The sequence below is a fragment of the Pseudochaenichthys georgianus genome, chromosome 7, assembly GCF_902827115.2.
Source record: "Pseudochaenichthys georgianus chromosome 7, fPseGeo1.2, whole genome shotgun sequence".
Classification (NCBI taxonomy): domain Eukaryota; kingdom Metazoa; phylum Chordata; class Actinopteri; order Perciformes; family Channichthyidae; genus Pseudochaenichthys; species Pseudochaenichthys georgianus.
In genome coordinates this window covers 10,895,248-10,910,817 of record NC_047509.1, presented here as the reverse complement: position 1 = coordinate 10,910,817, position 15,570 = coordinate 10,895,248, and the positions used below count along the sequence as shown (strand labels likewise).

The following is a 15,570-nucleotide window of genomic DNA, read 5'->3' as shown; positions in this document are numbered from 1 at the left end:
CAGGACATTGTATCACAGCAGCTAAAAGTGAAATAAGTAGTTCACTTCCCTTCACAGTTCCCCATTTCTTTTTGTACATGTGGTGTTTACCTAGGATGAGAGCAGCTATCTGTCTGCTCTTCTGGGAGGGCATGTCCTTGACAGTGTCCAGCGCTGTCAGGCCCTTCTGGTCGCTGATGTTCACGTCGATACCTGACGAATGGCAACAGGAACAGTGCAGAGTTATGTGTGGGTTTGAATCTAATTTACTTCGTAGATGCTGTGGTTATTAAGAGCAGATGTTGCTTGCTGAAGTCTGACCTGCACTGAGAAGTCTTTGTACCACATCTGTCTTCCCAAACAATGCAGCTTCGTGGAGGGCACTGCCTTTCTCTGTCTGTGCAGAAAACAGAGAGTTGAGATTAACACCAGTGTGTGACACAAATATGATCGTTCTCAAAATGCAGGCACATGCTTATTCCCTTATGCTATTTTCAGAAGAGTCCGACAGCAAAACTTCAGCAAGGGCATGACAGTAACGGTTTCCGGCAACCTGAGGCTAATGCCTGGTTGATAGCCAAGTGTTGAACCCTGAACAGTGTGTGGCAAGTACCAGATTCAAGCCCACCACCCAGTCCACTCCTATACTAGCAATTATGTGGTTGAGAAATCAAAGCAGATCATTTTCCAGCTCAGAGGGCCATGATAATTGAAACCTACAGGACGGAAGGCCTGAAGGACATTGAATATACTCTGCATCCTTGATTCAGAGGAAAAGGAGGGCAGAGCAAAGGGGAAAGTATTTCCAGACAGATGGATGGCACAGTTTGGTACAGAGTGAGAGCCACAGGGCCCACCAGGGGGAGCAAGGCCGGCGCTGCTTTGATACCACAGCGGTTCCTGTGCAAACTGAGGGCTTAAGAGGTTTACATTTAATCGCATCGCTTCAGAAGGAAGTAGTGAGAGGAAGTGCTGCAAGTTACCCAACATGATTTTAGCCATGACAGTATATTAAGACACACTTGCAAACGGAAGCTTTTAAGTTCCCACACTTCTAGATGAGAAACACACACCTCATAGTTGATGTCCATGCCGGCGTCCAGCAGCACCTCCACCACAGACAGGTGTCCGTTACGGGAGGCCAGGTGCAGCGGCGTGTGTTTCTTGGTGTTACAGCTGAGCAGGTTGGGGTGGGCAGTGAGCAGCAGCTTCACCACCTCCAGGCGGCCGTACAGCGCAGCCAGGTCCAGTGGGGTCTCAAACTTGTTGTTCCTCATGGTGGGGTCCGTCAGCTCCTCCAGCAGCATCTGCACCACCCGGGTGTGTCCGTACTGAGCGGCACAGTGCAGCGGCGTCTCGTTGTCATTGTTCTGTTGGGGACGTAGGAACGACGGTGAGAAGCAGCACAGGACACACAAGAAACAAAGTGGCAAATAGATAAAGGAGATCAGGAGAGATGGGTTGTCATGGTTGTTAAAGAGGAAGGAAAAAGGTGACTCAGCGGAGTCGTTGTGAGGTGAACCCCATCAGCGCACAGAGCCCGCCACATTAGCAAATCTGCTAATGTGGCGTTATCGGTGCTATTTCATGACCTTTTTTAATCAAAAAAGGTCATGAAATAGCACCGATAACGATAAAGCACACAGTGAGGCCTGGGGGAATATCTGGCAGAGTGGGTGGAGAGTGGGTGGGGGTGGGGACTGGCAGACATGCATGGACTAATGAGGACAGGTGTTGGGGATGGCAGTGAGAGCCAGGGGCCGTGGGGGCGAGGGGGGGGGGGGGGGGGCTGAGGCACCCAGGCAGGTGGGGAATTAACAGAGACACGGCCCCTCTTAAGTGTCAGAACGTCTTTGGCTTTGTGTAGTTACAAAGAATGAGACCTGGCACAATTAAAAATGTTAGGAGTGTGTCAATGGCAAGAACATTGCTGGCAAAACCCCAACAGCCATTGACTCAACATTTTTAGTCAAAAGACAAGAAGAAGTCCTTCATCCCAATTGTCATCATTATTCGTAACACATTCAAATGAATGAGTATATTTAAGCATCAGACATGAAGGGTTTTTTCTACGTTATGACGCTTTGTTTTACTCACTACTTGTCTGCTTCTATGCCATGTTTATTTGTGTTGGGTGACCGGAGGACACATGTCCACCCTCTTGGGCAATACATATGTGTTGTATAGCTGTATTGTAAAAAAGAATCCCTGTCAAGATAGACTGTAGCTGTTATGGTACACTTGTTGTGCTCACGTATCAGAGCACACAGTAAGCGACAGTCATGGAAGTTTCAGAAACAAGACGATGAAGGGGAAAAGATGAGTGTCGCATTTTACCACGTGTGCAAATGTGTGACTGTTGAGTTTCTAGAGATGGGGAATGCAGGAAGTGACCTGGGTTATTGCCTGACACTATAGTTTACTCAATAATGCTGTGCATAACACACTGACTCACTGGAATTGAGCGGAAAATAGCAAACTCTGTAAAAGATTAGTATACAAAACCCAATAAAGAGCGAGACATTGACTGTTGTCCTTCATGTTAAAAGGTTCACATTATGATCATGTATGCACAAAGCTGAATCACCTCCACACTCTTCATTGAAGAACAACAAGCTAAAAGACTAGCCGACAAACAGCAATTAAAAGTAGTAATTAGTGTAAACTCAGTAAGTGGTGCTTATTGGATCCGATGAGTCGCATGCAGCAACAAGATCAATGTCTAATGGACACTGCGATCCTCCAGCACTGCTGATGTCCTCTATCAGGAACAACCAGCAGGGGGCACACCCTGCAATCCAGGAGCTGAACTGAGGCATGGCGTGGGAATACTCTCTCAAACTAACACACAATGACAACACAGATAGTCATAATTACGACTGTGCTGCTGGGTTGTAACTAGACACGTGGGAACCGTAGTCCAACACAGAAAAACCTCCTTGCTATCGTAGAAGATAATATGAGAGGGAAACAGCAACAATCACTGCTCTGAATCTCTCAGTGTGACACAATTGCAAATGCTCAGCCATCTTTAAAAAATACAGCCTATTCAACCCTACAGATCTTTAGCTCTATTCACATATTATGCAGGGGTGGGAGTGGCAGATAATGCCAGTGTTATTGTGGAAACACATGCTCCGAGAGTGGGTCATTCCAGACCCACAGAGCCACCTACAAAGGGCTGACAGCTGGCACGAGAGGCCCCCACATGGACATGCACGATGCCAGTTTGAGCGACTCCCATAGGAGCGTGCCAGCTGTGCCACTGAAGACAGGACATCATGAGGAGGGGGCAACAAGGGCAGTTTAAGACAGGTGTCAGCAGACTCTGTGAAGAACCTTGCGCCAGATGGGATCAGCAGGTATCTCCTCCATTGTTACAGAGAGAAAGTGGGATTTCGAGAGGTTGAGTATTGTACTGCACTGGCAAAGCAGGTCACAGCTTGAGCAGAGAGAGAGGAGGTGGAGCTTAGAGACACAAAACGACACCTGCTTATCAAAAGGCTGGAGAAAAATACTCTCCTCTTGGGTGAACTCAAGTGAACAAAACAAATGGAAAAAAACAGGGTTTAAAGCTGCCTTTCTCTGAGAGCTAAAGCAATGCAAATTCAGTTTCACTGCCTGGGCGGTTTCATTAGATGCATTTGTACATTTGCTTTTCTGTGCAAGCACTGTTATAGACAAATGGCCTCACTGCGGAGTAAAAGATCATGTCATCTTTCATCTGTGACGAACCATCAAGCATTTGCTTTTTAGAGAGATTTGCTGTGATGACTTCAGCCTGATTCACTTCCTCAAACATGCAGGTCTACTGCTTCAACAGTAATCCAGGTAAATCTAGGATACAATGATATACATACAACAACCAACACAATTGACTCCAACACTGAAACTAAACAGCCAGCGTTTTCACACAGTCTGACAGGAGTGCAACACAAGGCGCCTTCTTGAGCTCAGTGCCTATGATCATGTTAAGATAGTGTTTCCCCTGCCAGTGTTATGGTCAGTGCTCCACGGCTGTGTGTCAGCCAGCATCTGATCGTATTAAACATGGATGACTAGCCACTTGACTCACTGATAGGAATGAGCAGTGCTGAGACATCGAGCCTCGCCTCGCACGCAAGCTACGTTTATTCACACGGGTCTTCTGATGCTAGGCTTCTACAGAAACTCCAAAACAACCCACGGACCCCCTCCATCACTTGAGTTTAGATTTTTGGATGTATGTTTTTTTTTTATTAAATACATGTTCTTTTGACAAACATCATCTGCTCACCTACTGGTTATAAAAGACAATTGTAAAGGGGAAGACCAGGAGCGTATTTAGATGTAAGTCAATGCAAAGTTTGTCTTATCGAAATGGCTGTACACACAAACTGAAAGCTTGACAATTAAGTTGACTAATAGGAGAGTCCCGTCATGTGTCACTGCTTTGAAACTGCCACGTCATAATGTCAGCATCATTAATTAGGCAACACTTTCTGTGTAGCATTTGCAGTTGCAAGATTTCTTCAACAGTTACGATAATTGTATTGAAACTTGAAAGACATGCTTTTGGATATACTGCTTTAAAAAGAAAAACCTAAAATCCTCTCTAAATAGGTTACATTCTTGATGCATGAGTTGCACAGTTACTAAAACACATAAGAGGAACTAAACATTGGTAGCTTGGTTTGAAAGCTGATTTTAGCATAGCCCTGCTGCAAATATCAATCTAATTTCAAAACATTGCTACACTAAATTATATTTAGCGTAGCAACTTTTACATTGGTTGTATAAGAAGACTTGTGTTACAGCATAATCTGACTCTGTATAGACAAACTGAATCAGCCTGATCTCCTCTACAGGCGGTGTGAGCAGTCACACAATCATGTACTAACAAGACAGAGCTCTGAAGGCTATTACACAAAATGGCACCAATGACTTGCAGTCTTGCTGGGAAAGAGATTAGAATTCATACAGCACAGCCAAGACTTCCTGGACAGAACGTGTTTTTATGAAAATCCTGTCTGCTCTTTGCCGTGGCGCAACAGACAGCATCACCCTGATTTAGACCTCAGTACATGTCAAACAAGAAGAGATTAAGATCGGCACTGCTGATTGGTAAACCCTGCTCTAACCAGGAACATCTGGAGATTAAACTGCATTGTGTTCATGCTGCAGAATACAGCGAGCGGGGAAAGAGCCACACGGTGACAGGGAGAACAGAGGATGTTGTGATTCTCACAACCTGGGGCTGAGAGACAGTAACACGGTTTGACTAGCGACCTCCATCACGTGAGGTGCGGGCTGGCAGCGGTTACGTCAGCCTGGCCCCTGGTGGTGTAGTAGTAGTGGTGGTGGGAGGAGGTGGTGGAGGAGTGGGCTGAGCAGCTGTTGCAGCTAGTGTGCCAACGGGCTGCCCATCCTCGCCGCATGCCCATGTCCACTGACAGATCTGGCATCCTGATGCATGCATCCATTAATAATGCCATGTATCTGTTACAATATACACTTCATTTAATGTTTGTATACTGCCTGCTAATGCTAAATAGGGCGGGGTAAAGTAGTTACAGTCAACATCTTTTATTGTATTTTCTAATTATAATGTTTTTCTTAATTATTCAAATGATTATCAACTGACAGACAAATTAAGCTACAGCTATACAATGTGATTTATTTAAGTTGATTAATAAGCAGACATTGTAAACATTAGCTGGTTAAGCCTGACAATTTTATTTAAACTAAATATATTTGCCTGGAGGACAACAAAGGAAACTGAAGGACATCAAATTAGATTTAAAGCAAAAAAAGACAGAATCATCAATAATGAGATGTTTTTTAGTTGCAGCCCAAGTACTTTTTCATTGGTTTAAAAGCCCAGTAAATACTCGTGAATTCCTAAAGTGTTCTTTTCATTAAATCCACAGCAACAATCATATAAAGGCTGACTCTAATGGTGGATTTTTATTTAGAAGCTGTCACGCATTCCTGAGTTAACAGACCTTACAGTCCTTTAATGAGATGAATGTCTCACTGGCTTCCTGCCACAGATTGTAATTCTCTGTACAGTGGACTTTTTCTCTTTTTTACAGGACATATTAGTTTACCTCCTTATATTCCCCTTGATTAAATGGGACTTTCCAAACACAAATAACTAAAAGGCCTTTAGGGTCTTAGATAGCATCTCTGCTCCTGAAACTCTCCTCCTCCAGTAACAAATGGCCCCAACTGCCAAATAAGACACACCCTGAAATGTGCAAATGAGAATGCATGACAATGGAGAAATCCTGGTCCTTCCGTTAAATAACAACATGTCCCCGGAAGGACTACTCAAATGGGCTCCAGCCATTTCTTGGCACGACAGAGAAGGAGTCTTGGAGGACGAGCAGGGAGCAGAAGGTAAAGGGAGGGGGGGGGGGGGGTGATGGTGTTGTCGAGGGAAGAGCTGGACACTGAAGTGACAGACAGAGGGGATAAATGAGCGCGCTGGCAGACTGCGAGCGACGCTCCCAGAGGAAGGAGGGAAACTCTACTGCACTACTGATAATGAGGTGACCAAGTCTAAAGAAATTACTTCTGCTGCTGCCATCAGAAACTTTTCCAACTTCAGCCCTCTGAGACACCGAGCGTGACAGAAGCACATACCATCCAATGCCTGTCTCAATATGAGCATACCATATATGCAGTATATACATAGTTTATTCAGATTAAACTACTTTATTCGAATGTATCCAGGGTTACTTAGAGCACATGGTGAAGTTCACTTTAAGGGCAAAGACATCTGAGCCTGGGTCAGAGGACGTGATCTAAACATATATTGCATTAGACATGTGACCTATATATGAAAATGAAGCCTTGGTGAGAGGTCGCGTGATGTGAGTCCGGGCAGACTAGGGGCTATATCTTATTAAGGAGTAATACACACTGTATGTTCATCAACATAAAAGAGGTCAATCAAGATGTGCATTAGGCTATACAGAAGCCTGACTTCCCATATAATTTTGTTTCATATTACATGAGTTTCAACCATTTCAAATGTTAAATCTCGAGTCCAACCGCCAAGATAACAGATTATGATAATGATTAGATCATCATACACCCATCATTCCTTAAATGAGATTATTCCTCATGAAAAAAATACCATATGGCATGAGAGGGAGTTAACTAGAGCTGCAACTGCTGATTATTATTTATTGTGGAGTAATCTACGGACTATTTTGTATTGTCATGTTATTGGAGTTGGATCTAGAAAACTACACATTTCTCATCTACTATTTTGATAATGATTATTTTGGTCATTTTTCAAATCCTTCAAATGTGATAATGTGCTGCTTTATTTCGTTTTTTTTGTTCATCTCGACACGAATAGTTTTCCTTTTTGTAACTGACTAATCAGTTACAGAACCAATCATTAAATGTTCAGTGTCTACAGCTTGGTATGAACCGAACCTGCATAAACCCAGTGTTCAGACGCTGGGGTCAGTCCAGGTCAGGCCTGCAGTCTGAGTGGATACTTCTCCTCTACCGAGGCGTTTGAAAGATTAAAGCGGCCAACCAGCCCCCAAAACTATTAGTAGGAGATAGCACAGAGACATAATGAATAAACATTGGTCTGGCTGTCTTCCTGGACCAGGATGACGGAGAATTGGAATAATAAGTCCACTCTGATTCCTCCGGTGTCTCTGAAGATATATATACCTATCCATGACTCCCAGACCCACTTTCAGCCTCATCACACAGCGCTAGGCTCACTCTGCACAAACACCACATCTCAGTCTCCACTGGGCCACTCACCACCACTGTACCGTGACACTGTTACTATGACAACGTCCCACCTCTTTTTTTCCTCAGCAACGCAAGCACAAACCGGGGAGGTGGGGAGAAGAGAGGGAGGAGCAAACACACCCATTTACACACTCACACACAGACAAGCATGTAGTGGAAATCTTTCTTTGATGCTAATGCAAAGAGACTGGTACACTGAAAACCTCCTCATCTTCCTCCTCTTCCTGACATGGCTCTCTGGTACTGGAGTGTGAGGAGAGGGGAGGCAGGATGCACCCCGCCCACCAAGTCACATGATCAACCATGAACCAGAGCATCCACACTGTATCCATCTTTCTGATTTATTCATAACAAGGCTTCAATAATTCAGGCTTGTGAGTTGTGACCAGGTAGTGCTCCCCAAACTATCCTGAAATGTTTACATTAAGACATCATCTATAATCTCAGCAAACCATAACAAGACTCAACGTTGAATTCATAACATTTACTCAAATGTAAAAGACGGTATGACAACCATTGCAGGGAAATTCCTACTCCAAAATATAGCTGCATTAAAGAAAGCCAGCTTTCCAATCCAAGCGCTAAGAAGATTAGTCCAGGGGAAATGCGACAATGTTCAAAAATAGTGTTCAGCTTTATCTACAGGCCGGGGAGGGTTTCCAGCTCTGCCAGCTGAAAGGAAAACATGAAGTGACCAACATGTTAGCACCACTCACTGCTCCAGCTGTGAAGCTCTGCGGTGTCTGCTGAACGGATATTCTTCTCATGTAGACGCACTTTGATTGGGGCTTTCCTTGAATGCAATGAGCATGTGAAATATAAAGCAACTGAACACGGTATGCACTCCAGAAAATATAGATAAATAAAAGATAAACAGTAAAAGCTGGGTCTGTTCTCAGGGGGACTAAACTCTATTTTCCTTAGACGGCAAGTAGCTTCATACGTGTCTTTCTTTGTAGAAGTTTGTTCCCTCAATCTGATTTCCTAAGTTTCATTTTACTCATTTAAACTTGAGAATATCTGCATTGGTACAATAGAGCTAACATTATTATTTGTTTTGGTCTATAGCCATGCTAGCAGCTCTGATATGATCAACGGTGCTTTTAACAGGATGCTAACATCAGCATGCTACATGCAACATGCTAACATTTGGCAAGGGTTACCGTGTTCACTGTCTTACTAGTAAAGCAGGTTAGCATGCTAACTAGCTAGCTTAACACCAGCAACGGTTAAGGCTGCCCCCCCCCCATCCTGTTGGAAATATTAGTATTTTACTATTTATTTGTATTAGACTTGATGATGTTGCATTATAGGGTGTGTGTACCAAACATCATGATAATACATCCAATGGGTAGGCTATACAGATATTTCTTTAAAAACTTCAAATATCAACCTCATGGTGCTAAATGAAAGGTCAGTATGATTCATCCTCAGCAAACCATGAATGTTTCCATAACATAATTTGTGTTTTCTCTCTCTTGAGCCATGCTGCTAACATGGCTGAAAATAAAAATAAACATTGTGTTAGTTATAACTTTGTGTAATGTGTTTAACATTGTGTTTCTAATGTTTAATATTAGAAATGGGTTTTGTAGCTAGAAGTTGAGAAAAATTGCAGCACTTCACAAATCTATCGTGCACTCAATTTGCAGCAATGCACAATCATCGCATTCAATACTTCCGAGAACTTCCTGTAAGCTTCTCCATTTGTCAACTTTCCACTGTTTATCTTTTTAATACCATAATGATCAGTCTAGCTTTAATTGATAGTGTGGTCTGCTATTAGTCAATATGTTCTCCTTCTGTTGGCTGTGTGGTGCCAACAACTGTAATACTTCAGCTGCATATTATACAATGTGCTTTGCTCAATTTTTAACACAACAAGCATAAAGGACATCTAGCCTCACACATCATCCCCTGTCTGTCCTCTGCCCCTCAGAGCAAAGACAACTGCTGAACTTTAAAGGGCATTTATTTGTCTAAAGCCTAATTCCTGACCCTGATTAAAAGGTCGGTACAACAGTATTGTAACATGAAGAAAATAGATTATGTAGTGAAGGGCATATCAGATATGTTACATTACAATAAAGCGGAGTAGAAAGCCAGAGGACAGGGATCTACCAATGGAGAATGAAATACAAAGCTTTCCCATATATCTGCGGGAGAATGGCCAAGAAAGAAGCAGCAGCAACCCAAACCCAAGCACAGCGAGACAACACAGCAGTAAAGCAAAGAAGCACTTCAAAAAGGAAATGTTTTCACGCAGCACTCTGTACACACCTTGGCATTAATATATGGGTCAAAGGGCCCACAGCGTTTGAACTCTTTATGGTCTACAGAGCTCTGGGAGGGAGGAAGAGAAGATGGGCCAATGGTTTTGGTTCAGACAAGCAATGAACAAATGAATGATCACAAATGAGTCAAAATAAATAAAGAGACAACAAAAATCAGGGTGAAGTTAATAAACAATCAGATGTCATGAACAGGCAGGGAGAGATGACACACAATAAGACACATATCATTTTTGAATCTAGCTTATGTGATCATTTGAGCGTGTCTCGTTTGATAGAATTATCCGGATAACATTTGTGGAGCTCATTGAGTGTCATTTCTCCGTATCCTAAAAAGGCCAGAGGTGTTTGTGCAGTAAGCAACCAAACAAAATATGAATATGAGTTAAAACAGTTAAAATGGTTAGGGGCAAACAAGCACTTCTCACACTGGCATGGCATCAAAGCACAGTTTCACAGCATCACAGTAGAAGTCAGACTCAAGATGCATTCAAGTTAATGCACTCTGGTCGCAGACTTTTCAACATTCATTTGGTTTAAATACAGTACAGACCATGCCATGCTGAACTATTCTTATTACATTTGTAAATATCTCTATCATGTGGCATTTCTTTAGCAAGAATTATCTCCCTACAATGTTGATGAATTAGTAACTTCCTATAGCGGTTCACTAAATCATTGACTGTAATTATAAAACTACTACCAACAAATGTGCAGAGTGTTCTGGGATTATTAACCAGGATCTAAAACATCTTGAAACAAGGAAGAGCAAATGGACATTGTACTGACATTGTTTCACAACTCATGATATTATCAGCACAAACTAAAAGTGGAACCTTAAGAGTAAAACCGAGAGACCAAGACACACGAACACAGCAGAGCAAAGCAGCGGCAGACCTGCTCGTTGAGTTTTGGATGTGAAGGTCCTTGGTGGATGAGCAGCTTGACGATATGTTCATCCCCCTTCCACGCAGCCAGGTGGAGGGGGTAGCAGCCCTTATTGTCGGCGATGTTGGTCAAGGCCTCGTTTCGTAGCAGCGTCTCCACCACCTCGCTGCAGACGAATGAAGGGACAGGGCAAAGGGTTTATAACCACACTAATGAATACACACTGCCTTAGCAAACAGCAAATCAATAGCTTTAAGTTTTCCCAGTGGGACAGTTGTCTCAAATACTATATAATGCAGGGCATAAAGAGAGGAGGCGAAACTAGCAGTGGGCGTTGTGAAGAAAAATCAAATATGGCAATATTTTTTACCAAATCCTTGATAGATATTGTGACGATGTTGTAGAGTTGACTATTGATGCTTGGACTAAAAATATTGACACAATGAACATGTGGATATTTAACCAGCAGTTATTTGGATGTATTGACTAAGTGTGTAAAGTTCATACTATAAAATCTATAAGTCTGTTAAATTCAGAACATGACATCACTTTCCAATAAAAAAAAACTGGAAAAGACAACACTTAAAATATCCATAAATCAAGGACAATATGTCTTATGACAGGGTATTGATATCATATTTATATATTGCCCAGCCCTAGTTTCTGTACATTCCCAGAGTTATACATCACTGATATACCTGTGTCCGTTGAGGGCGGCGTGGTGGAGAGGGGAGTATCCAGTGCTGTCCACACAATTCACATTGGGACCTCTCCAGATACTGTTAAGAATAGAAAGGATTGTTAGGCTTTCAAAACACAACACACACTCGCATGGCAAACAAACACTGGCCTATCCCTCTGTAAAGTCTTACTGTCGGTGTGACTGATTCTGTTGTGATTGTTATCTCAGGGCCCCTGTCCTCTCACAGCAGCCCAAACACACAGGTGGGGGCGTACATTCATGCCCTCTCCCTCTCTCTCTCTAAAAACATGTGAGAGGACAGGAATGAAGAAGCAGAAGCCAGCTGCAGCGTCAGGAGTCCAGGAAGTCAAAGAGAAGCTATCAGTGCCAAGCAGCAGCCAAGATGAGCTAATTGTGTCTCTTTCACAGTAACTGCATGCCACCTCGCCTAGTTATTCTTGGCAAAGCAGAATAGGCTTTTGTTATGCAGTAGAAGCAACAACAAACAAACCATCTGGACGGACACATCAAGCGTTAAAGGGGTAAAGTGTAAAATAGGCTAGCATTAGACCAGCAATCTCTTTCTGTCGGATCACATTGGTTTGTTTCTTTTAATTTGCAAAGAGCGTTGTGGTGAGGAGGAAGGAGAATGATGATGGATGTGGCGGTAGAGGGAGATGGAGGGAGTCATTGAAGAGGCTAAAGGATGCCTGGTGAGACAGAGTGCCAGGACTGTGAAGTGAGGCTCTCTAAAAGACCTCAACACATCCTAAATAAATCATGGGACACGGAAATTCCAGCACGAGTGAACCAAATATCTGACATTGGATATATTATAGAACGCTGCGTCAAATCCAATGCAAAATACTGATTTAAAATTAGGATAGCTTCATAAATTATGAGTGACTTGGATGTTTAAGTTATTTCTATGATTAAAGCCTTTGGAGGGAAGTCTAGGAGGAAAAAGAACAGCAGTGCGGGTGATTGGGACGGGTGGCGCAGTGGTCTGTGCGTTTGATCATCAGATCAAGGGGGCGTTGGGGAACTCCAGTTCGAAACCCGCTCCCGCCCCGCTGCGTCAGGCCGTTGTGTCCTTGGGCAAGACACTTCACCCGCATTTGCTCCTGTGGGTATTGTCCACAGTAGATGACCATTACATGTATGATCTGTATGTGTAATGTGTATTTGTAAAGCGCTTTGAGAGTCTTTGATAAAGCGCTATAATAAATATAAGGATTATTATTATTATTATTTGCAAATCCTTTCAGAGTGAAAACAAAACTCCAGGAGTTAAACAGACTCACATGAACACTATAAATGTATCCATGTGTCAAAGGTGTGGCAGCAGGATGCTCAGCCTCCTCGTGTCAGCTTTAGTGCTACTGTGTGAATGTGTTTCACACACATTCGGCTCGTTTTTGTCGCAGTAATGGCTGTTTTGCCCCCCTAAAATACATCTCCCATAATAGCTCTCAGAGCAGCCTGCAATTACACAGTCAGAGCCGTCTCATTAAATAAGTGTCTTGGAGGACTCCATAGCCTGCAGAACAATGACGCTGACGGAGCACAGACACACTGGGATGCATCTCTCTACTAGTCACAACCTAAGCCGTTTATTTCGTTCAGCAGGCCTTCTGGGTCTCATCTCAAAAAGTCCGGAAGCCGTGAAGACATGGGATATCAAAAGCAAGACGTGCTAGGAGGAAATACTAGAGTGGGAAATGTGGAGGGAGGAAATGCTGGGAATTGATATATTTCTGTCAGTGAGGGGGGAAATGTGTGAGTTGCGATTATGTCAGCTATTAAGGCATGACACAAACACACTTCCTCTCCATTCTTGCCGAGCCAGTGGCTACATTTGTAGTTATAAGTACTGCCGGACTGCCTTGGTATGCAATGGACGCTGAAAACATCAAAAGGAAAAACTCAGACAGAAACAGACCTCTAGTTGCTTATCCTAGATAAAGAGTTATGTAACGGCTTACAGCAAAAAAGCCTATAAACAAATTAACATAAACATGAACAGAGCGGCCACTATGAATGAAGAATGAAAGAAATTCGGGCAGTAACGACTAGAAATGCAAGAAATCACGCCATGGGTGAGGGAACATGTCGTGTCAGAATTAGGTCATTTACTTTGTGCTTTATTGCAGTACAAATGTCAACCTATCTTGTATTATGTCTTCTACTTCCTAAAGTATCTGTACAAGACACAATTCCCTTCAGACAGATGGATCATGGGACATATCTGACAGTCAAGGTCAGCAATTTAAAAAGAAAATCTACAATAAAGGTTAAAATATATGATGCTTTTCTGCAGTCATGATTCTGATGCGTCACTGCCAGAAGTTCTAAAAATGCCACTCACAGACACAGACATTGTGTCACATCAGCCACATGAACAAATATAAACTACAGGGGTGTAATGCATCACAAACCACAGCATGATGTCACTCTGGTTTCTAATATCACAGCTCTAATCTGGGACATGGATGTTAATTAACGCAATCACAATCATCTGCATGCAGAGGGAATAAAGAGGTCTGCTCAATGCAATTATTCGCCGTCATGAATGAACTTGCTATAAGCACCGCTGCCTGTAGGAGCAGTTTTAAGTGCAATGTCCTCTGAGCATTTTTAGCAGCATGGCACCCAAGGGCATGAGTCAGAGTGGTGCTCCACAATCCTTCATCCTCTTACTACGGCTCACAACCAACCTAACTGAGGGACAGGGCTTAGGCCCATAGCGGGGCAACGGGCAAAACAGAGCTGATTTGGTTTGGGAGGGGGCACATTCATGCTAACTGACTGAGGAATTCCGGTTTGAAAGGCTCAGCTAATCCTTAATTTCCCTGAGGGAATATCAACGGGATGAAGCTGGAGTTTGAAAGATTCTGGGGGGCTGCAATTCTGTGTTGTACAAAGCCCGGCCAGTACCAACGAGGAGGACGGATAATAACATGTCCCCTCTTTTATGTGTTCTCTGCATAGAGAACCGCAGCGTCCTAAAACCCGAAAGTAAGTTAGCATTTTTACCACGTCCGGTTCCTTCGATAAAAAGCAATGCAATTTCTCCATAGGGTTTTGGAAAATAGCTCCAAATAAGGTCTGTGTTTGACACAAATTGAAGAGACAGATCACGTTTTGTTCTACGACATTACATCAGCAGTGGTGATTTTTGAAGAGTTTACGTGTCTGAAAACGATGGTTGTTAACAAGTGGCTGAATAGGACTACAGAAGTTGTCCAGGCCGTTTTACGTCATTACACCGAACACGTAAAACACTCCCGCTAAGTTAGTTTGCCCTGTTCTGCTTGAAAGCAAGTCCCTGCCTCCTGCAAGCTGTTCAAACAAACACTTCAACTTGTACCATTTTGAATCTGTAGCTTTGAATATGGATCTTAAGTTGGCGTGACGTTGAAGCAGCGACCCTGCTGTAGTTCCTTTATAGCATAACGTTAGCATTTTGCTTCTTGCGACTAGATTTATGATTCAAAAATTATAAAAGTAGGATAGACATGAGGAGATTATCCGGCTGAACAAAACGTGATCCGTCTCTTAAATGTGTTTCAACCTCAGACTTTATTTCCAGGTATTTTCCAAAATCCTATGGAGAAATTGCATTGGTTTTTGGACGAAGGAACCGGAAGGAGTTTACATCCGGGTTTTAGGACGCGTCACTGCGGTTCTCAGTCTGCTGGTGTTAGTCACACATACTGGAGGCATTCTGAAAAGACAGTAATTTCCAAAATATGTGGGCTTGAACATAAATCTCCACTGTGTTTTACTCTGAATTCCAAATGTCATGGAGCTCAGTCATTACATGCGCACACAGAATAATCTGTTCTGAGCTTGTTATTCCTCAAACCATGTAAATAAACTATCAACTCAATTGGCTTAATAAATAGGGATCTCTCAGTTTCATAAAATCAAGTCTGTTTTGATCATTTGATTCACATCCAC

The 15,570-nt window shown here is 42.9% G+C and overlaps 1 protein-coding gene across 5 annotated transcripts in view; it reads right to left on the bottom strand.

The window, feature by feature from the left end:
- The window catches only part of LOC117449822 (ankyrin repeat and SAM domain-containing protein 1A), a 75,971-nt gene that overhangs the window by 48,053 nt on the left and 12,348 nt on the right, over positions 1-15,570 (bottom strand). For 4 of the 5 annotated variants that reach the window (XM_034087714.2, XM_034087713.2, XM_034087711.2 and 1 more), the window contains exons 2-7: positions 11,624-11,704; positions 10,935-11,091; positions 10,027-10,089; positions 1,053-1,349; positions 301-376; positions 91-192 (exon numbers count right to left, since the gene is read on the bottom strand). In XM_034087714.2, the coding sequence (XP_033943605.1) occupies positions 91-192; positions 301-376; positions 1,053-1,349; positions 10,027-10,089; positions 10,935-11,091; positions 11,624-11,704 (776 nt within the window). The remainder of the gene's footprint in view (positions 1-90; positions 193-300; positions 377-1,052; positions 1,350-10,026; positions 10,090-10,934; positions 11,092-11,623; positions 11,705-15,570) is intronic. The other variant, XM_034087715.2, reaches the window with a different exon arrangement.